At 41.9% G+C, this 26,613-nt stretch overlaps 1 protein-coding gene and 1 non-coding gene across 3 annotated transcripts; both read right to left on the bottom strand.

Annotated features, from left to right (window-relative positions):
• Positions 1 to 1,293: 1,293 nt before the first annotated feature.
• Positions 1,294 to 6,005, bottom strand: LOC110930784. 2 transcript variants are annotated; one of them, XR_002588078.2, is made up of 8 exons: positions 5,496 to 6,005; positions 4,339 to 4,438; positions 3,216 to 3,281; positions 2,587 to 2,701; positions 2,378 to 2,460; positions 2,017 to 2,078; positions 1,546 to 1,722; positions 1,294 to 1,487 (listed from the first exon to the last, which is right to left on the bottom strand). XR_002588078.2 is itself a non-coding variant. In XM_022174169.1 (7 exons), exons 1-7 carry the CDS (start codon positions 5,627 to 5,629, stop codon positions 1,608 to 1,610), a joined length of 675 nt encoding a protein of 224 aa, XP_022029861.1. In that variant the 5' UTR covers positions 5,630 to 6,005; the 3' UTR covers positions 1,294 to 1,607. The 2 variants fall into 2 exon arrangements, 1 of the variants encoding a protein (XP_022029861.1); XM_022174169.1 differs by having other exon boundaries at positions 1,294 to 1,722.
• Positions 6,006 to 19,632: 13,627 nt separating this feature from the next.
• On the bottom strand, positions 19,633 to 19,738 carry LOC118490953. Its single transcript, XR_004890178.1, has one exon. It is a non-coding gene; the product is annotated as a small nucleolar RNA R71 (small nucleolar RNA).
• Positions 19,739 to 26,613: the final 6,875 nt, after the last annotated feature.

Below are 26,613 nucleotides of genomic sequence, written 5' to 3'. Positions count from 1 at the left end.
TTTCAATGCAATACAATACACAACTTTCTGAATTATTATATATAAAATTATATATGTCAAAAAATTACAAAAATATAATAATATAATATAATAATAATAACTAAATACAAAAAACAACATGCATAACTGCCTCTCACGTAAGTGATTAAAGTCTTCAAGTGAACCGGCATGCTTGAACCAACGCACCGGTGTAAATGTGTAATAATCAACGATTCAACGATATAAAATCAAACGGTCACACCGTTTCAAAGGGGTTTCCGTTGCCTATATATATCAATATATACAACCGAATTTACGAACCCTTGCTACAATAGTACAATCTTGCCCATCGTTTCAGTTTTTATTCTTCCAACGACGATGTGGGTGAACATCGAACTTTTGACAACCGCTTTTAGAATTTATGCGTACAGTATTTACTTTTGTTTTTCCTCATGCCGGCAACGATCATGTGCCGATACTTTTTTTTCCACAAGAGGAAGAGAGAAATCGGAGATGGTGGAAGTGCACGATTGTCATCGGTTCGTCCCAGTCGCTTGATCACCCATAAGCCCCGACCACAACGCCAGATCCACGGATCTCTGGCTAAATTCTACCAAGTCATTGGTTTCGTTTGGGATAAAAGGAGAGGGTAAGACACATCGGCGATCCTTTTACCCATCGGCGACTCCAACGTCGTTTCGTCCCACGTCCCTGTGGTTTGATTTACCCGATCGGTGAAACCTGCACATGCACCTGTCAATTTGCAAGGCAAATCGGTGATATCACTTTTATTTTAACTAATAAACAGAACAAATATATTACAAGTTTTATTTTTACATTTGTTGAATATTTATTTTCATACTTTATTGTTTCTTTTGCAACAAGGATATATATAAACATGTATAGTCACCCATATAGTTACAGAAAGGAAAGACAATAAGAAAGAGAAGTGCTGTTAATTCACCTATCTTTTCCTTTAAGATTATATAGAATTTATATATGGTAGTGTAAGACATTATACTCTTTTTATTATTGCCTAACCACCTTAATGTTACTAACATAACATGTAACAAAGTAAAAAAATGTGTCGCGTCACACGTGGACATCGCACATTAATATTATCATCGTAACGCGTGTAACGAAGTCACAAACGTGACTTTGCCGCCGCAACGCGCGGCATGGGTTAGTATCTAGTATATATACAAAAAGATATATATATTTTCTGTTAGAAAGAGTAGACAAGATTTTGAATCATCATTGTCATCAATTTAGTAGTTAGACTGTGAATACAGCTGAATTTTATATACACCATAATATTTAATCTCCAATACCATTACTACACTTGAAATTTATATACACCATAAAGTTCAAATTTTTAGTAGCCATTCGATCCATTTTAACACGAAATCACCATTAGCATCGGTTCAGCTCTGTATATACGAGTAATAACATCTCTTGTAAAGTCTGATACGTCATCGTCTAGTTCGTAAAGGGTATGTAACTAAAATTTGATACCATAACCAAATATGTTCTTTGGCCGCTTGAAGCCACACAACATAGCGCAATTTGATCACATTGGACTGATGACATCATTAATCCTTTGTTAACATCATTAGCAGCACTAATGATTATTGCATATGCTGATGTAACGTCGCATGACGAATCAATGAATTTAGAAGAGCTTCATTCAGTTTCACTGGAAGTGGTGGCATCTGCTTCAGTTTTCCAGGGTTTTCACTTGAACTGCAGTCAATAAAATGACGATAAGAGGGTGCACAACGATCGATCTGGGTAACGGGTCAAAACAGATTATTTTTATTATTAATAGAAATAGAAATGATTGAAGAAAGTCAGAATAAAACCATTTGGTAAACCACTAAAAATACACTTTCCGTTCAACCCGTATCCCTTTTAGCTAAAAACTTTTTTTTTAAATTGACCCGTTAAGGTATAAACAGTAGCCCACCAAATCAGCCCGTAAATGAGTAAACGAGTAAAAAGGCCAAATGTTAACCATAAGATGAAATGAGAATTTACTTGTTCAAGATATCACGGATGTTTTTCCGAACCTGGCAAAGGAGACCGATATTTTCATGTACCTGTTGCAAATATTAGAAGGAGAAACTATGGAACCGTTAAACACACTAGAAGTTAAAATAAAATCAGGAACTAGAAAGATTCTCCGTAACCCCCCCCCCCCCCCCCCCCCCAAAAAAAAAAAAAAAAAAAAACACACACACACAAAAAAAATGTTTTTGTTCGACCCAACCCATACCAAAGAATTACCCCTTTGACCCGTTACACACATGTTTGACCCGTCCATTTTGCCACCTCTATGCAGGATTAGAAGAATCTTTTGAAACATAATAAGTGGCTGAATAAATACTAGATACTTCACCTGATTTCGTTCAAGATTTGTAGAGACTCGTTCAAGAGCCTGAGCACTTTCCTTAATAAGCTGCCCGGCTGGACTGACAAGAACTGCAGGTAGTAAAGAAACGGTTAATTTATCGGTAAAAACAAATGTAAATATGCATAGACATATCTAAGAGGCTGACACACGGCTAGTGTTAGAATAAAAAAAATAAAGTTACAGAAAGAACAAACCGTTGTACTGTATAGCATTTGATTTTCCATTTGCAACCACTCGTTGAGAATACGAAGACAGTCCTGTTGGATTTGCTATATAAGATGTACTCGCCAAAAGTTCATTCATTCGTTCCTAAGAGAAAAATGCATTTTAGATCTCCAAAAAATTACTAAGAGGGTGTTTGGGGTTAAGTTTTGAAGGAGATTTTTAGATTATTGAGTTTTGAAATCGTAAATAATCAGTTTTGAGTGTTTGGGTAAAAAAAATTAAAAAATTGATTATTTGCGTTTAGAAAGTTACAAAACGCAGTTTTCCAAAAGCAGCTCCCCCCTACTGCAACAAAACGCAGTTTTCCGAAAATTGATTATTTGCGTTTAGAAAATGATTTTCACTTGTTTATTTTTTTAAATATATATTTGCCAAACACTCAAATAGTTGATTATCTAATTATTGTGATATCAAGCAACATAATCAAATCCAAACACTATCTTTCAACGTCACGTTTTGTTATAGTTAATTATCTAATTCTGATTTTTCAAAACGCATAATCTATTTTCAAAACTCAACCCCAAACACCCTCTAAAACATATGGAAATAAACCGAAATCTACAAAAGCGTACAACCAATTATCAAATAGTAAGTTTACCTTTCTCTCTTTGCCTTTTCTCGTTAAGAGGTGATCGTCTTTCCTTCTTTTGGCAATATCCCTTTTCTAATAAGACAAATAATCTAGTTTAAGAATATAATGTCACACCCACCACGGTGAAAGGAATTAATCCGGATGTGAATATCATCATTGCATGTTTTAAACTTTGTATTCTAAACTATACTTTGCCAAGTTTTACAAGTAATGCATCAATGAAGCAGGCTTCTTTCGGTCCTTTTTTGTAGGGTTGTTCACGAGTGGATCCTAGCCGAGCCAGGGCAAGCTCGGGCTCGGCTCGGATTTGAAACCGAGCTGAAAATCTTGGCTCGAGCTCGGTTTGGTTTTTAACCAAGCAAACTCGGCTCGGTTCGGTTTGGCTAGAATTTAAAAATAAATATTAATACATAGCTTTCAAAATTCAATAATCTAAGATATCATTCAATAGTTCAAAATGACGTATCCAAAATAATTTCACCTACTATATTACAAGCCAAAATCAAGTTCAGTCAAATACGAATTAAGTTTCAAATCTCGACGAAATATAATATAAGTTCATTAGCATCCCCAAATATGTTATAGATATCTAACTGCATTCCTAAATATCTGCAAATAATAACATTTTTTCTATAATTGATTACATGTAATTATGTATATTAAAATAAAGCATATTAAAGGTAAAATAATCCGAGCTGAGCTAACAAGGGAGCCAAACCGAGCCAATCTCGCTCGTTACGAGCCGAGCCGAGCTAGGCTCACTTTCTAACCGAGCCAAGCCGGCTCAGCTCAATTTCAAACCGAGCCATATCAAGCGAGGTTTTTCCGAGCAAGCTTCGAGCCGCGAGCTTTTTCGACAGCCCTACTTTTTGCAGCCTTTCAAGCTTAACGGGCCTAAAGCCCATGCTATTTCACACGATTGAGCCGGTCGTGTATCCTGATGTGCGTATGTGTTTTAAAGATATTCCTAGTTTGTTACTTACATCCTAGACTCTAGGGGGTATATTTGATAGACATTTTGGCAATAAACCCTTGAAGCATGCGTAAACAACTTTCGAAAACTGTAAACAAGAAAGCGGTCGACAAACTAAAACGTATAATTAAGAATAACACAAGTCGTAAAACTTACAAACATCCATCTGCATCGCAAAGCCACATCCCTCACAGTCTTATTCTGCAACTGCACAGCAATCTTTGCATACCGGACGATATTTGATTCAGATGCATACCTAAATTTTTGTTCACAATAATATTATATCAACAACACTGAACATGAATCAAAACATTCAAAAGGTTTATATAAAAATGAACTTTAAGGAATTAAACAAAAGGTGTGACACTTTGTTAACATTTTAAATCATGTTCATACCAGAATAAATATAAATTTTATCAAGAATATCAAGATTATTTTTTCTTCAATTAACAAAAACCATATACCTTGAACAAAATTATAACGAAAAAAAACATACAATCAAACCCTAAGGTAGCGTTCGTTTCACAGAATGGAATGGAATCTAGATAGAATTGGAATTAAGATTCCATTCCTTATGTTGTTCGTTTCAACAAAGGAAGGAATTGGAATCTCAATTCCATTGTTGATCGTGTTCTGTTAGCAAAGGAATTGGAATTGGAAAAGAATTCCTTGAACTAAAGGAATTCAAAATTCTTCTGAATTTTGAAGGAATTCAAGTAAAGTCATTGGAATCTTTGACCCGTCACAGATGTTTAAAGCGTCTCAACCCGAACTCGTCCGTCGCCAACATGCAACGCCTCGACACGACCCGGCCCGTCGCCTACTCGCAAAAATTCGATCCGATCAACGTAGCATCAACCAGACATGTCTAGACCCGACCCGTTAACGATCCGAAACGTCTCGACCCGACCCATGAACGGGCCAAAACGTATCAAACCGACCCGGGTCGTTAACGACTCAAAACGTCTGGACCCGAACTGGCCCCCGTTAACGACCCGAACCGACCCGTTAACGGCCGAATTGACCTAACGTCTCGACCCGATCAAGCTCATTAACGATTTAAAGCGTCTTGACCCAACCCGGCCCGTTAACTACCCGAACTGGCTCACCCGATTGGCGGGAAGAGATCGGTAGATTCCAATTCTTTTGCCAAACGAACAAGTCAAGAACGGAATTCATCAGATTCCAATTCCAACAAATTCTAATTCCTATTGGAAAGTTTAAATTCCAATTCTATTACAATCCATGAAACGAAAATATCCACAATATCAAACCAACTTATGAAAAAAAAAAAAAAAAAAAAAAATCCTTACTGTGAAAGACCATCTTCCAAAATTAACTGTTCATCTGGAGTCCAATCAGTAGAAACCCCAGAAGTATGCTCCGTCACCAAACTGCCACCGTCATAACCGGGTTGATCCGACCCGTTTCCAGATGGGTTCTCCATAACCGTTACACATGCACTCCCACAACAAGATTCCCGCCAAATTCAGAATCTTTCCCGCCAAGAAACCTTCAAAGATGAGACCCTTTGTCGTTAAACGTAAAAGTTAAAACCCTTGACGCAAGATGATTTATGATCGGGTTTTGTTAGGGTTTAACGGGGGTTTTGGGTATGGAAGTGTATGTATGTATATGAATCTAATAAGAAGGAGAAGGAGTAAGTTGTTAGCTAGCAAGAAGAAGATTAGAATATTTGAAGATGGTTGATGAAATTGATACGAATAAGGAAAGTGGGTATTATTGTTGATCGCCACTTTTGCTTTGGAAACTGTGCAAAAAGTGATTGATTGATTCTCTTTTGCTTTTTGTTTACTTGCTTTGGGCAAACCGTCTTTCTAATACAAAAGCGCCAAACAGACAAATTCACAAATATATTATAAAAATATATCAAGGGTGCTAACAAAGTAACAATATACATAATCAATAGATCAATCATATCAATATATTATATGTAGTATGTGTTCAAATGGCAATCTTGGACGGGTCCGTTATAACGTTTTTAAAGACCCTAAAACTAGTCATTATGGTAACTAAATTTCTCAAACGATTGTAACGTGGACAATAAAATAAAAATAGAGGCAATTTTTTAATCAACTAATTGACTAAATTGGACGACCAGGTTGTGATGACCACCGACGTTTGCAACGAACATGCATATAATATTTAATTCTTTTTTTCTCTTTTTTTATTATTTAACTTCTATTTCTTTGTTATAAATCATATTTATATAATAAAATATTAGTTTATGTTAGGTTGTGAATGTGGGTGAAAATTTGGATTGGATTGGGTTGTATAGATGGAAGAGAGAGAAATTAATATTTAATGAAAGATTGGGTTGGTTGGGTTGGGTTGGATTGGGTTGGGTTGGGTTAGGTTGTGATAGTGGATAGTTTAAGCGAAGTATAAGTTGGGGTCCTTGTGAGACTTAAACCTAAAAGAACAACAGTAGGCAAATAGCAAATCACAAAATCAAGTCGTAAATTGCGAATATCAAATCGCAAATTGCTTTTTGTGGTTACTCGATTGTAAATGCATCATCGCAAGCAATCGATTACCTCTAATTTCTCCCCCAATCGCCATTCACGTCAATTGCAGTTGCGAGGTCTAAACATTTTACTTGTTTGGGTCATTATGTCTTTACCTATGTGTTTGTTCATTTGGGTTTATTACACATATAATATATGAAAAAAATATTGAAGGCCCATACTTTTTGGGGACCTATGCCTTTGTCTAGAATGCTAAGCCTATCGATCTGACCCTGTTGTAGGGCTAGCTCATTTGGTAAAGGTATATGCTTTTTAGAATGAGGTTTCAGGCTCGAACTTGGGCAATCATGGCCGTTCCAACGTTTTTGAAGGTCCTAAGCGAAATACAAAGCGGGGGCTTTTAAATCAGAATTTGTATCATTTCACAAAAATGAGCCCTCATTCGTAACAGTATAGCATAGCAAATTAGCGATAACTTATATACAATGGCAAACACGATGGGAATTGGGAACGATAATGGCAACTATAATTGAGAGATTTTAAGCTGAATAACCAATTGTCGATTGACTGACGTAGTTATGCATATTAGACTATTAGCTGGAGTTTTTAATTCAAAAGTGAGCCTTTTAAATTGGACCTTTTTTCCTAATAGAAAACTGATTGTGTTTTGCAAATAATTTGTTAATTTAGTCCTTAACAAACATACTATGTATTATAACTTATTAAAAACTGGAGGCTCTTGTTTTTTAGTGCCCGCCTGTGTCTAATGAAACAATGGTTATGATAGGAGAAAATCCCCGTATCACCGGTTCAATTAAAACGGTAAAATAAAAGATAGATCTACGGTTCGTTTTGGATACAGATACACCACCAAAATCAACAGTAGGGCTGCGAATCACTCCCGAAGATACAGAAATCACCACTCCGGTTATAAATTCGGGTCTAAGAACACCACTCAATATGCCACAATTGAGCTAGCATAGACACATTAATTTAACTCTCACACTCAAGAGATAAATCAACAAAATTCTTTTCTGAAACATAAACTCACTGCCTTTTCATTAGTGTCGAACACATACATATAGCAATTACAAAATAACTTCTACTAACCACTAGACCACTACTAAATAAATTAATTAAAAGTGAGAAAATAGTATAAACTAAAAGAAACTAAAATACTTCAAATGGGTAAAATGGGAATCGTGGGCAGTTGGCTCAAGGTGGCCCACTCTTCACGTAGGCATGGGGTGAATGCATCTTCATGGGTTTATTCCGGGTTACGGATCCGACATACGTGGGTCGGATCAAAGTGGATTGTTTGACCGTATGTATATCATCCTCCCCTTCTTCAAGAGAGTTTGTCCTCAAACTCACCAAAGTCAAATCCGGATAGAGTGTCTAAGAGGAGGTTTCTCCGAGCTAAATCATCTGTTCCATTGTTCATTTTTCCGGACTTACGTTTCATGGGAAATTTAAAAACTTGGAAGAACTTGATGCACAACTTGAAATGAGATGGACCATACGTAGGCTTGAATGTATGGTGCTTAGCTAGAAAAAATACCATGAAAGCATTGGTTATTTCTAAATGGATTAAAGCCTTGATCTTACGTTGAGCCACATCATTCCCCACTCCAGCAAAGTCATTAATAGTAACTTGTGATGTACTTTTCTGCATGCCCAAATTCCTAAATGTAGGTGATATTTCATCCATGCCATACTTGTACTGAATTTTCTGCTCTCCTAAAGTACCATTTAATTTCTTCACAATAACCTGCGTCTTGATTTCATCTTGGGCATCATGTTCTCCCTCTTGAATGACAGTCCCAGTAAGAACTTTTCTCATCAACAAACACTCGTTTTCATTGGGAATAATTCCGTCATCATCATACCGAGGCTCCTCATCATACGATGCAGAAGTGAACTTTTCGGAGGCTTCGAACTCATAATTCTCAGATTTGATGATGAAAGTAAGAAACATTTTTTTTTTCAACAATAAACAATTCAAAATCGTTTTTTTTTTTAAGGATAACGAGTCAAAACAGATCGCTTCGGCTCTGATACCAAATGATAGGAGAAAATCCCCGTATCACCGGTTCAATTAAAACGGTAAAATAAAAGATAGATCTACGGTTCGTTTTGGATACAGATACACCACCAAAACCAACAGTAGGGCTGCGAATCACTCCCGAAGATACAGAAATCACCACTCCGGTTATAAATTCGGGTCTAAGAACACCACTCAATATGCCACAATTGAGCTAGCATAGACACATTAATTTAACTCTCACACTCAAGAGATAAATCAACAAAATTCTTTTCTCAAACATAAACTCACTGCCTTTTCATTAGTGTCGAACCCATACATATAGCAATTACAAAATAACTTCTACTAACCACTAGACCACTACTAAATAAATTAATTAAAAGTGAGAAAATAGTATAAACTAAAAGAAACTAAAATACTTCAAATGGGTAAAATGGGAATCGTGGGCAGTTGGCTCAAGGTGGCCCACTCTTCACGTAGGCATGGGGTGAATGCATCTTCATGGGTTTATTCCGGGTTACGGATCCGACATACGTGGGTCGGATCAAAGTGGATTGTTTGACCGTATGTATATCAGGTTAGCCGGGCAGGGTTAACTCACTGATCTCGTCAAGAAGGGTTAATCCCTTCCTCTCGAGGATCGCTGGCTGGATCACCGGTGGGTTGATCTCCTGCACAAGGAAACAAACCGTGACTCCTAACAAGGAGGATGTGGTGGGGGTGCTCCTTGTTACCACTCTCCGGCGTGAGAATCAGTAATCTGCTTGGGAAGCAAAGTATGATAGTAGTAGTAGTGAGAGAGTTTTCCAGAGATACCTCAAACCTGGTTTGGGGTTGGTATTTATAGCCGAGGAGTGAAGGAGGAGGATGATGGACAGACTGACGACGTGCTGCACCTTTGCAGGTGTGTCAGGCTTGTCGGGTGTGGAGGTTACGCCACGTCAGTCTGTTACTTACGTAGCCCTGACAGATGACTGTCATCGGTGCTACTTGCATTGTGGTGTCAGTCCCACTTGTTGGGCGTATAGGATGCGGTGCGAGCCGCATCGCTGCCTGCGGTAACATCTGATTTTACCGCGTCCCTTGCTTGTGATCAAGAAATACGCGAGACGCGGTGCCAGCCGCATCGTCGCCTGTGGTGACTGTCGCAGCTTCCTTGTATTGATAGAAGTGTTCACTGGACGCGGTGCCAGGCCGCGTCGCTGTGAATACTTCCGTTTTCATACACCAGATGTGATGCTATGCCGCATCACCCTACCGTTCTCATATTCCAGGTAAGTCCTCCTCCATCACTGGACAGATTGGATTCAACCACTGTGTCGATGCGTTCCCGCACGGACATAAGTAGGTTATTAGCTAGTAGGGGTTTTGATAAGGGTAATGGTCACTCGCGGTCGATGCTGACGCGAGATCTGGGACCATACCCCTTCAAGTCCCCCCAGTCTAGTGTTGCTGCCATATGCAAGTTGCATGTGGGAGGAGTACTGGACTATGGTGTTTAGAAGGTAGTTTGGAGTCTGGAGAAGATCCTAGACCAAGTGGATGGTCTTTGCTCTTTGTAAATCAAGCTGGAGGTCTGGAAGAGTCATTTGATGCCTCTTCCGTACCGGTGAGAATGATTCGTCTGATGCGAAATTCTCAGCCTCGGGTTGGGTGCCACCTGTTGGTGTGTCGAACCAACCTGAGACCTTGCTGGGCGTATGCACAAACTTCGAACCAATCTCTGAGATGGTGGTTGAAGGTGTGCACAAACTTCGAATCAACCTTTGAAGTGGTGATTGAAGAAGAGAGTTTTCTGATGTCATGATTGGACATCAAATGATGATCCCTTTTGTGGGGTGTTCATGTTCTTCCAATTAGCTCTCTAGTAACCGCACGTCCTTTGCAGTTACCTCGTTGCTTGACATTGTTGGCCACGGTTGTGGGAACAACGTTGAGTACTTGCGTCATTGTTGGCCATGTTTGGTCGAACAATGTGATTCTGGATAATGGTCAAATAAACATGGTCATAGGCATGGTAATGCCCACCATTGTTTATTCTATCCATTTTACAAGTAGGGTAACAAAGTCATAAGCAGACTTGTTACCGCTTCTTCGATCGCTTGTTGTTCGACAAGATCTCGTATGATCATTAGGGATCTCGTCCGCATCTCTTCCTTAGGCACCTTCCTTCACGCTCCAATACCGAGGAGTTTTCCTTGAAGTAGTTTCGTTCCTCGATGTGAAGACTTAGTTGTGGCTCTTCCGTAGCAACCGTTTGCGGAAGCTATGGTTGTGTCCGCAGCGACTCATGAGTGTCTGCGGTTTTGTCACCCCATATTCGCTTGAAACGGGTGTGTTGCTCGGATGCGGCTCTTGAAGGATCAGGAGTCAGGGTTGCTGGTGTGCGTACGCGTACATTCCCTTCCTTATTCTCGTTAAAGAAGTTGTTTATGCACCCTCTGTGGTTGTGAACCTGACAGGAGGGATTTGAAGCTTGAAGAGAATGAAGGCAATGCGGTTTACCTGTTTCTGAGATGCGGTTCAGTCCAAAGAACAACGCTGGTTCTGAGTATCTGACACACCTGTATGGGCTCGTGTGTGTCATCTCCGCATATTCCACGTGTGCTCGTGGGTATGTGCGGACATGTTTACACCCCTTAACCATGGAAAGATATAATTTTTTGGCTATTTTACAGGGTATGTAAAAAAACGACATGCGGTATGGGTTATGGTGCGGTATACCAGAGAAACCGCATGCCGCTTATAATTGGATAATGTAGTCGCTTTTTGTTGCATACGTGGCTGATCTCACGTGTGAGTTGGTGGAAGTTGGTGAGATCATTCTGGCATGTGCTGAAATGAAAAGACATTTGCACTGCCCGAGGCATTAAATGCACTGTAGCAAGGAGTGTAAAGGTCTCTCTTGTCAGGCGCGTGGGCGGCCACGCGCGCGTGGTAACCGTCAGCGGAAACGGCGCTTGACACGTGGTGTTGCGTAATTCGCTCTTTTTGAACGTGATGATTCAGTTTCTCCCTCCGCATTAATTGCGATGGGTATATAAGGGGAAACCGTTCGTGGTTTCCCCTCACTTATTCGAAATTTCAAAAATTTCCCGGTGAGAGAAAGAAAGTTACTTTGTCTTCTCCGATCAATTGTTTGAAGTTTCCGGTGAGGTTTTTTGAGTTTTTCGAACTCATTTTCTGTATTTCTGATGCCTGAACCATCGAATCCACACAATGTGGAGGGTGAGAACCCTGAACAGCCGGTAGTGGCGGCTGATGAAGACGAAGATGATGACGTTGATGCTTCCGGTGGTGGGTTGCCGGTGTTGAAGTGGTCAAAGAGTGGTTTTAAAAACCTGATGACCACCATTCATATGGCCGACGACTGGAAGGCTACTTACCCACAAGAGGGGGACACCGGTGCCGATGCTCCGGCCGGTTATATTACCATGTGGGCAGATTTTTTCACCGAAGGCAACCTTCGGTTGCCGGTGACGGTGTTTGTTGCGGAGGTGTTGGAGTACTATCATCTCCATATCTCCCAACTTAGTCCATTTGGGATGTTCCGAATCAGGAACTTTGAGTATACCTTTCGTGCTCATGGCTTGCCCATTACTGTTGAGAATTTCCGGCGGTTTTACCAGTTGACGGTAAACACCGGATTTTTCTCTTTTAATCAACGGCATGGGAGTTTGAAGTTGATGACACCCCCTAAGGGTGTGACCGGCTGGAAGAAGAAATTCTTCTATGTTAAAGCCTGTGCGGTATATGCCAATATGACTTTCCGGGATGTCAATATTGGTGTCACTGATGAAGATATTCCTGTTGCCACCGCGAAGACTGTGGACTGGTTCTCTAAGCTGCGGCCTATTGAACTCAAGAAGTTAGACAACAACCAGCTGTGGGTGTTGCGGATGATGCTTACTAGGCCGGACAGGAAGGCAAGGCCCGTTGTGCGGGAAAAGAGTGGTGGTAAGCCTGTTACTCTTTATTGTTTTCCTTGCTTCATTATCCTTGTAGTAATATGCATGCATGTGTTGTATCAGTTGATGCGGTTGGTCTGTGGAGGATGTTTGAGCCCGATTTCGAGGGCAAAGTTGAGCTGATTCCGGTTGAGTTACGGGAAGGTTTTAATCTAGAAATTGTTGGCAGCTTCCGCGTACCCAAACGTGATGTGTTGAGGGCACCTATACCAGAAGGCGAGAAAGGTATTTTCTGAGTTGTATTTGTTTTCCAAGTTCACCCTTGTAATTTGTTTGCTTGATTTCTCCAATGAAGCTGTCCTTGCGGACTTGGGGAAGTTTGAAAAGCGCATCCCCAAGAAGCATGTGGAGAGGAAGCAGGTGAAGAAAACCACGCGGGGTCGTGGTAAGGAGAAAGCTGAGGGCTCAGTTGCCCCTCCTCCTGTCACACCCCGAATTTCCACGTGTCACCGTTGGGCCCGGTGGGGGAATATCGTGACGTAGTTGATATCATCATAGTCAAACAACACAATTTATAATGCACAGCGGAAGCAAAAGAAATAGATTTATTTCAACCATCAAATGTAATTTTAAAGTATCACAAGTAGTCGAAATAGATCCACATGCGGATCGGAATAAAAAGAGAAAAAAAATTGTTCAACAGATAAATGCATCCCAAAGCTTGCGAGACTCTATGATGCTAAGGAGAGACCAGCCTATTACGTATAGCACATGCACTTAATCTTTTTGGGGAAAATACGTCAGTTTACACTGGTAAATACAATTTAACTGACTCATTTTGAAAAGGTTTTAAAAATTGATTTAAATGCTCAAGGCACAAAACATTTTATAACTTGGGAATAATTAATCAAAGTTAAACTTGTAAAAGAATTACATGTTCGTTATGCGTTCAGTCGCCCGAGTCGTGTCGGGTTTAAGGTTAATTGACACACCACTCAGTATAAGTTCGCGGTGGGAAGCCAACGTTTATACCTTAATAATATGGACATAATACCGGGTGTACGCCTACACCCGGGTGTCAAGGTCGTGGCCAAAAATGATGCCAAGGATATCCGGGACATGGTCAATAAGCTCCCAAAGGCGTAAAACAAACAAAACCAAGTTTTCAAACGGGTCACATTGATAATACCCAACTACTAATGAGTTGGGGTCAATTGCCCGACCAAGCGGTATTTTATATACCGTACCCCAAGCCCGTATAGGGAAAATAAGTTAAAAGTATTTACCTGAGCAAGTATAAACCACAAAAGCAACAATGCAAGTGTCTTTTACTGGGCTCCTATTCTGGAACGAAGGTTTATAATAACCTATTAGAATCCAAACGGGTCTTTTAACATAGCCTAAGCTTAGACCGGTTAGTTTCGAAGAATAAATATGGTTTAATCGCGAGGAATGCGAAAACCGGGAAGGAATGTGATTTGGACCCTACAAGCTTGGATACTTGTATAATATGGGTAAACCAAACACATTCTGAATTTAGAGACTAAGATGATATGATTTGACCCGTTTCGGCTAATATGCGTGAACTAGTCACATAAGCCGATTCGAACGCGAAAGTGCGTAACGAGTAACCATATAAGTCATATGCAAGTTTCCTGAGATGATATGTACCAAATATGTTGTAATATCAGTAAGGTATGTCCAATTATGCCCCAAATGATTTTAAACACCATTACGCCTCATAAGGGCATTTTGGTAATTTTACATAAGCTAAAAAGATAAAAACGGCAATCTGAGTTTTCATCTCTAGTTTACTGTTAAAAATATGAAATTCTTCTAAATATATCAGTAGGTATTAGACCTTTTATATAAAAACTAGTTTTGACATATACTATGTCGTAAAAATGCCTAAAAAGGCGATTTGGAGCCATTTCCGGGTTTTAAAAGAAAAGCTGATATTTTTATAATTCCAGAAGGCTCAAAATATTATATTTAGCATAATAATTCAGTAGGAAAAAGTTTGGGGTCAAAAGGTTTTGTAAAACTCATTTTATGGCCGAAAAGGGCAAAACCGGCATAAGCCGAATTATACTTAAAACCTCTAGTTATACTCAGCCTAAAAATAAATAAAAATCTTTAAAATTCCCAAAATATTATTACATAACAGTGGGTATAAAGTTTTGGTATAAAATCTAAGTTTAAATAGGCTATGCGTTAATTACGCTAATTATTTACTAAGAAAGCTTCTAATTACGCTAACGAGCATAACTCTTATTCTAGACTTCAAACTGATGTCAAATTTTGGGGACAAGTTTATAATTCAGTAACTAAGGTGTCTACCCTTATACATTCTCAAAAATCATGATTTTTGGACATTTGGGCATAACGGTCAACATATGGGCATTTAACGGAAATATGCATACGAACAAGATATCTAATGAACCACGTTGTATAATCACAGGAGGATATACTAACATGTTATTAGGTCCAAAAGAAGCCCTAAGGCAATCTTAATCTTAACTAAAACGGGTCAGAACTGAAAGTCAAAGTGAAAGTCAAACTATGCGACTTTCGGTTCCGAACCGGGTCTAAACAGAAAATTGTCGAGTTGAACATGTTGGAACATGTTCTTATACTTATTACCAAGTTATATTAATGTTCAAACAGGTTACATGCAACCTACATTGCTAATTATGCATTAATTTGAAATTAAGCATTCTGTTGACTTTTTATGATTAACTTTGACTCGACAATTGACATGCTTAGAGTGGGAATCTGGAAACACCCTTTTAAGGATTTGTTACCCACTTAATTACCTTCCTAAAGGTACCTTTAATTCGTGATTTGACAGAGCACATTATGATTAATCACGAAGTCAAACCTTAATTACGACGGTTTGACTTTTACTTAGTTAACTAAGTTAGAATGGATTAAAGGAGGTTAAGGACACTTACAAGAGTCCTAAGAAGGATTATGGAGCCTAAGAAAATGGGGTGCTGACCAGGGAAGCTTCAGAGAGTCTTGAACCAATGTTCCAAGTGAGCAAGTGCCAAATGATCACCCTCAAGTCCCTTATATAGTGAACTAGGAGCCTTAGGATTTTGCCAAGATAGTCTAGGGTAGTTAGGAGATGATCCCAGGTGTCCCTAAAGGCCTAAAAACTGCCTAGCAAGCCCATAGATTCGAAATGTTACATTTTAAGTCGGTTAAACAGGTTAAACAGGCAGCTATCCAAAAGCTGCTGCCAGCGACGGTCTTACGGACCGTAAGCTTGAGGCCTTACGGTCCGTAAGGACCTCTTGCGGACCGTAAGTTAAAGGGGTTACGGTCCGTAACCGACCTTACTGAAACAGGTTCAGGTGCCCTCCTTACGGACCGTAAGCCTAAGGCTTTGCGGTCCGTAACCGATGGCCAGAGGACAAAAACTTGTGAACTTTTAAGTCTTGACCATGCATTCAACTAACTCCGAAACATGCCTTCTCTTTTCAGTTTGTGGGCCATCTTGACCAGCCATTGCATGCCTAACTTGCTCTTACATGTTCCCCATTCAATTCAACTTATGAGGGCCTTGAAAAATTGACGGAGATTTCCAAGAATGAGTCTTGGATTCTCATAGAAGTTGACCAAGGAATAATTAACTATATAAATTCTTATTTACAAGAATTTCATTTAGATTAGAAGTAGTAACAGCCTATAATTCCAAAGTCCTTGATAAAGATGCAACTTTATTTATTTGAGTGCAACCGGTTATCATATAAGATGATCATTAATTGATTTAAGGATCTTGGGATTTATAAAAATTTGGGTCGCTCAGAGGTGATTTAATAACGTGTCGCCCTTGGGTCGTTCAGAGGTGTTTTAAATAACATGACGCCCTTTTCATTGGAAATCCTACCACACATCTTTTTATTTAATCCGGTTTCTCTGACACGTCTGTCACACATGACACGTATCTTTATTCTTATGGACAGGAATTTTCGAGGTGTTACATCCTCACCCCCTTAAAAGAAATCTCAACCTCGAGATTTACTGAAACAATTGAGGGTATTTTTCTTGCATCGTGGATTCTAATTCCCACGTATAATCAGGACCTCTGCGGCCCTCCCATTTGACCTTGACAATGGGTACATACTTCCTTCGAAGCTTCTTTACCTGTCGGTCCTCAATCGACACAGGTTTTTCTATAAACTTTAAGCTTTCGTCTATATGCACATCCGTATGCGGTATGACTAGCGATTCATCAGCTAGACATTTCTTCAAATTGCAGATGTGGAACACGTTATGAATACCACTAAGCTCCTCTGGTAAGTTCAATTTGTAAGCCACCGATCCTACACATTCGATGATCTCAAATGGTCCGATATACCTCGGGCTTAACTTACCTTTCTTGCCAAATCTCATTACCCCTTTCCATGGTGATACTTTGAGCAAAACTTTATCGCCAACCTCAAACTTGAGGGATTTTCGCTTACTGACGGGTGGTCCTTTGGACAACCCTTAAGCATGTTAAAAGACAAAATAATCCTCCACTAAATCGTGTAATTATCTTGAATTAGATAACTACGGTGCTTATGTTTCAGGTGCAGTTTAGGAGCTAAAAGATGGAGTAATCGCAGCTTTGGAGGCTTTGGTGAAGAACGGGTCGAGCGTGGAACAAGAGAAACAACAAAGAAGACAAGGCAGCTCACCACCGTAAATTACGGTCCTGCCGTAATTTACGGTGGACCTGGATTTTGTATTGTTCTTCACCGTAACACAGGCTCTTTGGGCCGTAAAAGAACCATGACCACCGTAAATTACGGTGGAGCCGTAATTTACGGTGGAAGCTGCGATCAAAGTGTAACTGCCCTCATTTAAATCAGTTTTTGAGTGTCTTTTGGGTATCTATCATCATTGGACGGTTTTGGATCATCATTGGGGCGATTTTTGGCTGCTTGCTTGGTTTGTGAACATTTCTTATCATTCGGTTTGTATTTTCGATTCGTATGAACAATAGTTTGATTATGATGATGATTCACCGAGCCATGTCCGGCTAAACTCTTCGGTGATCATCTTAGGTGAATGTTTCTTGAACTTTTGTGTGTTTAATTTCTGCATTTCTAGAATGACAACTTGCGTTGCTTGAATGTCATGGTGTATGTTTGATTGTTTGTAGTTTGTTAATCAATATTGCAATTTCTAGTCTTAATCGTACGTTCTTGGTGCCGTTGGCAACCGAGATATCACGGGAAGGGTTAGGGTTGGTTATTGATTAATTGGTCATCGGGAAACAACCTCGCGTTTATATAATCCGAGTACTTTGTTCCCTTTTATCACTTCAATCATCTATACACGAGTTATGTCTATGTAACTCTTTCTAGTTAGAATTACACACAATTGTTTAAAGAAACTGAAACCTAAGGTGGTCATTGTTCTCTCCTAATTTGTTTTACAACCAACTTTGATTTGAATTAGTTTTTAATTTAGTTTTCTAAAACAACAATCCAAACTCTTGAATTTTAATTTTCTGCAATTTAGTCTAATAATTAGTTTAAGTGCAAAGCTATATAATCGACTCATCTTCCACATACTCCCTGTGTTCGATACCCACTTACCGCTAGCTAATTAGTTGTAATTGGATTAAATTTGCGTGTACCTACGACTGCACGTCAAATTTTGGCGCCGTTGCCGGGGAGTAGTGCGCAACGTGTGTTAGTTTAATAGTTTTGTTTGTTATTTTCGGGTTTACGTTGGTTGTGTTTAGTGTGCAGGTACTTCAGGTGTATGCATACTAGAGGCTCTCACAGGTCATCACCGCTATCGTTTGATCCGGAAATTGAAAGAACGCTAAGACAAAACCGAGTTTTAGTGCGAGAAAACAAAATCATTGGTTCACCCACTTCACCCATCACACCGAGAAACATCATGGCTGATTCCCAAATTCCACCTACAACGGGTCAATCATCCTCAACCTTTATACCTACTTCCACCCAACCATCACCAAACACCACATTACCTAATACCACCGCTGAATTCACACCATCCAATGTTACCCAACCAATCACCACTCAAACTGAGCCTTCCATCACCTACAATCCATCTACCACCATCCCACCATTATCTCATTTCTTTCCTCCAACTACGGGTCAATCAACATCCACCTTTTCAATTGCACCAAATTCAACTATTGTGCATGCTACCTCATCCTTTAGACCACAACAATCGGGTTTTCAATATTCGACCATTCCATTTGGGCAAACTTCAGGAATTCAAGGGGGTGGTTATGATGAGGGATTCGAAGACTTTGAGGGGTATGAAGATGATGGGTACGGTTATGGAGATTATGGTGATCAAGGGGATTTTGGTTATGTTCAAAGTCAATCTCAAGGGATGGCGAGTGTTGGTGGAATGCCACAACAACAACTTATACCACAACACATTCGGCCAAGACCACAAGGGCCACCAATACAACAACCGATTCCATTGCAACAAGTCCGGCCATAACATGTACAACAACAACAATTTCAAAGACCACCTCAGCGCCCACCGATGCGACAACAACAGTTTCAACAACCGATCGCACCACAAGGGCAAGTACCAAGGCCGAATGGTCCCATCATTCCAAGAGGTAGGTATGGTGTACCAAGGAGACACCTTAGAGAAAATGTGAGGGGCATTGAAGCACATTTTCGGCCGGTAATCACGCAAAACCCTTCACCGGTAGTCATTCCTCATAATGATCAAGGGCGAACATTCGAAGTAAGAACCAACTCTTTGCAAAGTTTACCAAAGTACAAGGGGTTGGCAAATGAGGAGCCTTATTTTCATTTAGAGGCTTATGATTCTATTTGCAACACTCTTGGGAGTCAAGGGTTTTCAGCCGACGACATCAAATTGGTGTTGTTCCAATTTTCTTTGGAAGAGAAGGCTAAGAAATGGTTCTACACGTTACCTTCGGCATCAATATATACATGGGGGGAGATGCAACAAACCTTCTTGGATGAGTTTTACACCGCCCAAAAGACCAATGATGCAAGGAAGGGATTGAGAAGCTTTCAACAACAACATGGTGAGATGTTTCATGAGGCGTTTGAGCGTTTTAATATGATGATTAAAAACTGCCCTCACCATGGGATTGAATTATGGGAGTTGATGAACGCCTTTCATGAGGGGTTGAGTGCCGAAGATGCACGTGATTTGATGTCTATCACCGGTGGGACTTTTGGAACAATTATGAGAATGAAGATTGGGAGTTTTTGGAAAGCATGGCAACTACATCAAAGAGGAAAGCTCAAGCTTCAAGAAGAGCCCGACCGACCACTAACCGACCGCAAGTGCACGCCATAGATGACGGTAATGTTCAAACTACTAACCAAATTTATGATGTTTGTGCTTTGTGTAATGAGATAGGTCATGCGGCTGAAAATTGCCAAGGAATGTTGGAAGGGCAATATGAGGAAGTCCATGCGGTTCAAGGTCAAGGTCAAGGAGGAGGTGGTAGGAACTACAACAACATGAATTCTAATACCTACCACCCCGGATTGAGGAACCACCCGAACTTTAGATATGGGAACCCTTCAAATCAAGCGAACCTAAATTTTCAAGGTAGCCAAGGTAATTTTGGTTCACGCCCATCTTACAATAACCAAGGTGGATACCGAGGCGGAAACAACCAAGGATATCAAAAACAATACCAAACGGGTCAAGAACAAGGGGGGTCTTCGGGTGGAAACGAGGTGATGGAGATGCTCAAGAGCATGCAATTGGAGATGCAAAAGCGGAATCAACTTGATGAAGTGCGAATGCAAAAAGATGAAGTTCGCGATAAAAGCATCCACTCACTAACAACCCAAATGGGTCAATTAGCAACCGAGGTGGCGGAATTGAAGAAAGGTAAGGGTCAACTTCCAAGCGACACTAAGGTAAACCCTTCACATGGTTCGTCATGAGGTAACGTTAATATCAATCATGTTAGTGTTTTAAGAAGTGGGAAAGAATTTAAGGCCAATTTGTCACCCGAATTGGTTAAGGGGGTGGTTGAGGACATCACGGGAATTGAAAGTGATGATGAACTTTCACCGGTTAAACCAAAAGAAACAATTATTAAAAAACCGGGTTTGGGTGAAAGTGAAAAGAATGAAAAAGTTGAGGGTGAACCGAGTCAAGTTCCATTTCCATCGGCCCTACTTGACCCGGGAAAGAAAAATTTTATTGTGTCGAGAGGTCCTCAAAAAGAGGAGATGTGGGATATGTTCAAACAAGTAAAAATAAATCTCCCACTCCTTGATGCAATAAAACAAGTCCCCGCTTATGCAAAATTCTTAAAAGAATTATGTACACAAAAAAGGCAAAACAAGAAAAAAGTGCCTAAGCGGGTGGATTTGACCGGGCAAGTGAGTGCGGTGTTGAATGGGGAGCTTCCTCCTAAGCTCCAAGATCCGGGCACGCCATTGATTAATGTACAAGTTGGTAATTTTCAAATGGCTAAGGCGTTGCTAGATCTCGGAGCCGGAGTTAGCATTTTACCGAGGGGCTTATACGACCAATATGACTTTGGTCCATTAGCAAGGGTGGAGACGATGGTTGTTTTAGCCGATTTGTCTCATAAGTTGCCTCGGGGTATGGTTCAAAACGTAATTGTAAAAATTGATGAGTTTTATTACCCGGTGGACTTCTTAGTTTTGGATTACTCATCGGCGGACCCTAAACAACAACAAAATATAATTTTGGGTCGGCCATTTTTAAGCACCGCACATGCTATTATTGATTGTCGATTTGGTACAGTTGATATGGCTTTTGGAAATCGAAAAATGCGTTTGAATGTTTTTACTAACAATTCTAATGCTAACGGTGTTGATGAGTGTTTCATGGCAGACATAGTAGAGGGATGCAACCCTCATGAGTATGAGGAGGATGGTTTGGATATTTGCCTGTGTGACTTTTCTGAACAGGTACATGCTTATGCGCTACGGGTTGAAGAGGAAGCACAAGATGCTATGGCAATGAAAGAAGGTAGACCACCATGGACCCACCAATTCGAGGGTCTACCGGTGGAAATCGATTCGGGTACAAAACCATCACTGGAGGAACCACCAAAGTTGGAGCTCAAGGACTTGCCTAGCCATTTGAAGTACGTATTTTTAGGGGATAATGACACTTTACCGGTCATTATTGCCTCTAATTTGGAGTTGGCACAAGAGCAAGCGTTAATGGAGGTGTTAAAAGCGAACAAGGGTGCTATTGGATGGACGATTGCCAACCTCAAAGGAATTAGTCCATCCATCGTCATGCATAAAATTATCACAACCGAAGATGCCAAACCGACACGAGAAGCTCAAAGGCGGTTGAACCCGAACCTAAGGGAGGTAGTAAAAAAAGAGGTAATTAAATGGTTGGATGGGGAATATCCAATTTCGGATAGTGCTTGGGTGAGTCCCACCCAAGTTGTGCCTAAGAAGGCCGGCATTCAAGTAGTCAAGGATGAAAGTGGTGAACAAATTGCCACCCGACCGGTTACCGGGTGGCGGGTGTGTATTGACTACCGAAAACTGAATGCCGCCACTTCTAAGGACCATTTCCCGCTACCTTTTATTGACCAAATTATTGAAAAATTGTCGGGTCAAAAATATTATTGCTTCTTAGATGGGTATTCGGGTTATAATCAAATCGCCATACACCCGGATGACCAACACAAGACCACCTTCACATGTCCATATGGCACCTTTGCGTTTAGGCGAATGCCATTTGGCTTGTGTAATGCTCCGGCAACGTTCCAACGATGTATGATGAGTATTTTCTCGGACATGGTTGGAGAGTCGCTCGAAGTATTCATGGATGATTTCTCCATTTTTGGCACTACTTTTGATAATTGTCTCAACGAATTGCAAAAGGTGTTGAAAAGGTGCGTTGAGAAAAATTTAGTGCTAAGTTGGGAGAAAAGCCATTTCATGGTGCAAGAGGGCATTGTGTTGGGGCATGTGATTTCGGAAAGGGGGATGGAGGTGGATAAGGCAAAGATACGGGTAATATCATCTTTGCCACCTCCTAAAAATGTTAAGGGTGTAAGGTCATTCTTGGGACACGCGGGTTTTTATCGACGCTTCATTAAGGGTTTTAGTGTTATCACCAAACCCTTATGCAATTTGTTATTAAAAGATGTCCCGTTTGATATTACTAACGAGTGTATGCAAGCTTTCACTGTTTTGAAGGAACATTTGGTCAAGGCGCCTATCTTGCAACCACCCGATTGGTCAAAGTCGTTCGAGATAATGTGTGATGCAAGCGATACCACTATTGGTGCAGTTTTGGGTCAACGGGTTGACAAGAAACCGGTGGTTATTTACTATGCAAGCAAAACTTTATCCGAAGCGCAACTTAACTACACCACAACCGAGAAGGAATTACTAGCGGTGGTGTATGCTTTGGATAAGTTTCGCTCGTATATTTGGGGAAGCAAGGTAGTGGTTTATTCGGATCACAGTGCGCTTCGGTATTTGATGGAGAAAAAGGATGCGAAGCCGCGATTGATTCGATGGGTCTTATTATTACAAGAGTTTGATCTAGAGATCCGAGACAAGAAGGGAAGTGAGAATGTAGTAGCGGATCATTTGTCGCGGATTCCGGTGGAAGGGACCGATGATGTGAGTGAAATCAATGAAAGTTTCCCCGATGAGCAACTCTTAGCCGTTTCCACTTTCGTTGCACCGTGGTATGCTCATTACGTCAACTATTTAGCCACGGGTGCCATCCCAACTCATTGGACCAAAAAGCGTCGACAACAATTCATGGTCCAAGTGAGGCAATACATTTGGGATGAGCCGGATCTCTTCAAGATCGGACCGGATCAAGTTATACGGAGGTGTGTGCCCGAGACGGAAGTGTTGGAGATCTTAACTCATGCCCATTTGTCCGCTTGCGGGGGTCATTTTAGTGGGCATAAAACGGGCTATCGGGTATGAAGGGGTATGGTCCCAGATCTCGCGTCAGCATCGACCGCGAGTGACCATTACCCTTATCAAAACCCCCACTAGCTAACAACCCACTTGTGCCCATGCGGGAACGCATCGACACAAGGGTTGAATCCAATCTATCTAGTAACAAAGGAGGACTTACATGGAACAGGAGAACGGTAGAGTGATGCGACATAGCATCACATCTGGTGTACGAAAACGGAAGTATTCACAGCGACGCGGCATCGCACCGCGTCCAGTGAACACTTCTATCAATACAGGAAAGCCTTACCTTAGGCATAGAAGGAGATGAACGTAGTGGTACGGCTGACACCGCACCATACGGACATTTTCGTCACAACAAGGGATGCAGGCAAGACGACGATGCGGCTAGCACCGCATCTCGCGTATTCCTTGATCACAAGTAGGAGACGCGGTAACTTCAGATGTTACCGCACGTAGCGATGCGGCTTGCACCGCATCCTATGTACTCAAGCAAGTGGTACTGACACCACAGTGCAAGTGGCACCAATGACAGTTACCTGTCAGAGCTACGTAAGCAATGGACTGACGTGGCATAACCTCCATAACCGACGAGCCTGACACACCTGAAAAGGGGCAGCACGTCGTCAGTCCATCCATCATCATCCTCCTCCACTCCTCGGCTATAAATACCAACCCCAAACCAGGTTTGAGGTATCTTCTCACAACTCTCTCACTACTACTACTATCTTACTTTGCTTCCCAAGCAAACTACTGATTCTCACGCCGGAGAGTGGTAACAAGGAGCACCCCCCACCCCATCCTCCTTGTTACGAGTCACGGCTTGTTTCCTTGTGCAGGAGATCAACCACCGGTGATCCAGTCAGCGATCCTCGAGAGGAAGGGATTAACCCTTCTTGACGAGACCAGTGAGTTAACCCTGCCCGGTTAACCATTGTTTCATCATTGGCGCCCACCGCTACTCTTAGCATTTCCTAAATCATCCTTTTTCCTCTCTCACGATCATGACTGATCACCAAAACAATACTACGGATAACCAAAATCCTCCAATCCCAAACCCGGTAGGGGTCAATGCCTCGACCTCCTAACCCGGACACATTGGCACGTCCACACAAGGGAGCCCCTCCTTTATGTTTGGACATGACTTATCACACTTCCCATCTGTGATCCCACCAGGCACGACCATTCATGCCTGGTACGAGCAGCAGGCAGCTACGCTGACTGCAGCATACAACCGCGCTTGTACTGAAGCGAATATACGAGCTGGGCTTCCCCCAGCACCGCACACCCCTGTTGAACGTATTTTACAATACGACGGCAGGATCCATTCACGCCCGGCTTCAAGAAGCCGGCGTGAAGAAAGGGGATCGTCTTACTGTTCGGTCCACACCCTCAACGAGGATGATTCCTCATACGGGTCCCACACCAGAGGACCGGTACACACCCGCCTTGGCCCCCATGGCGAGGACAGGAGGCGATCAACCTCCAGACGCGGCCCCGGCATTCAGAGCCGATTGGGCCCACAACCATACACCGAAGGGTACGGTCATACCGACCCTGACGACCATAGCTACCGCGGTGATTCGCATGACACCAGTAGCAGACCGGGAGGACGCAACTATGTTCCTCCCAGTCACCCCCGCAACACATACCTCAGGGCGGCAAAGCGCCCTACAAACGAACCATACAGGCCAAAGGCAGCGGCCGAAAATTCCAAGTTCGGCACGCGGATTGCCAACGCCCATGTCACCACGACAAAGTTCCCATTCAACGTTGGGAAATACAATGGTTCGACCGACCCGGACGACCACATGAACGTCTTCATGGGCGCGGGCATCAACGGCCAGTGGGATGAACCCACTTGGTGCAATTTTTTCCCCCAGACCCTTACGGGCCTGGCCAGGGCATGGTTCGATTCTTTGCCAGTGGGATCACTGGATTCATTCGAGGACTTGCGTACCAAGTTCCTCGCACATTTTTGCCAGCAGCGACGCCACGAACGAGATTCGTGTGACGTCATGAACATCTGGCGAAGGAACGACGAATCGCTCGAAGCATTCGTCGTCCGTTATAATAAAGAATGCCTGGAGATAGGTGACGTGGCAGACCAAATGGCACGAAACCACTTCATCCGGGCCGTCAAAGACAGAGAGATGATCATGACCATCTCTGGCAAGGAGGGCTTGCCCAAAAAATGGGAAGATGTCATGACTGCGGTCAAGAAATACGCCCAGACACAGCGGTCACTCGAACCGCATGTGGCAAAGGCAAAACCCCAAGCCGAAACATCCCAACAAGGGTCCAAGCGTAACAATAAACGCAACCGGGACGTTGGAAATCGCGATATTTCCAAACCATACTTCCCGCAAACCAACACGTTCGACCCAAAGAACTACAACCCCGCCCGAGACAATCGGGCGTCCAAGAAAGAATCTCGGGACGGCAACTGGACCGAGATCACCATGTCGCCAAGTGAGGTCCTCCTTGCGGACCCACAGTTCTTGCGACCGGCCCAACCAATGAAGTCCAAGAAAAATCAGGACCTCACACTCTACTGTGAGTACCACAAGGACTCGGGCCACACCACCAACAGCTGCATCAGTCTCCGACTGGAGATTGAGCGCGCCTTAAAGGAGGGGAAACTGCAACATCTTTTGCCAGGTGGGCAAAAACCCACCAAGCGCATTACCCCTCACGGCGAAGGTACCTCCTCCGGGAAGCGAACCATGCACGTGGCTTCCACCCACATGATCCACGGAGGCAAGGGCAGGCCGCGGAAAGCGGCAAGAAGGCCGGAATGTGACTGGAAGGACGAACAAGTAGTCTTTCCAAAAGTCCGAGGCGGACCGCGCGATAGGCTCGCCGTCGTCATTTCAGGACAACTGGCACACTACTGCACCGAGCGTCTATTCATCGACCCGGGCAGTACATCTGATATAATCTACGAACAATGCTTCAACCAGTTCGACCAGGAGGACAAAGATCGGTTGCAAGCAGTAGATTACCCGTTAACCGGGTTCGCAGGGGAAACTGTCTTTCCCCTGGGCCAGATTACTTTT

The sequence above is a fragment of the Helianthus annuus genome, chromosome 3 (assembly GCF_002127325.2).
Source record: "Helianthus annuus cultivar XRQ/B chromosome 3, HanXRQr2.0-SUNRISE, whole genome shotgun sequence".
In the NCBI taxonomy this organism is placed as follows: Eukaryota; Viridiplantae; Streptophyta; class Magnoliopsida; order Asterales; family Asteraceae; genus Helianthus; species Helianthus annuus.
This window is presented reverse-complemented; position numbering and strand designations above follow the sequence as displayed.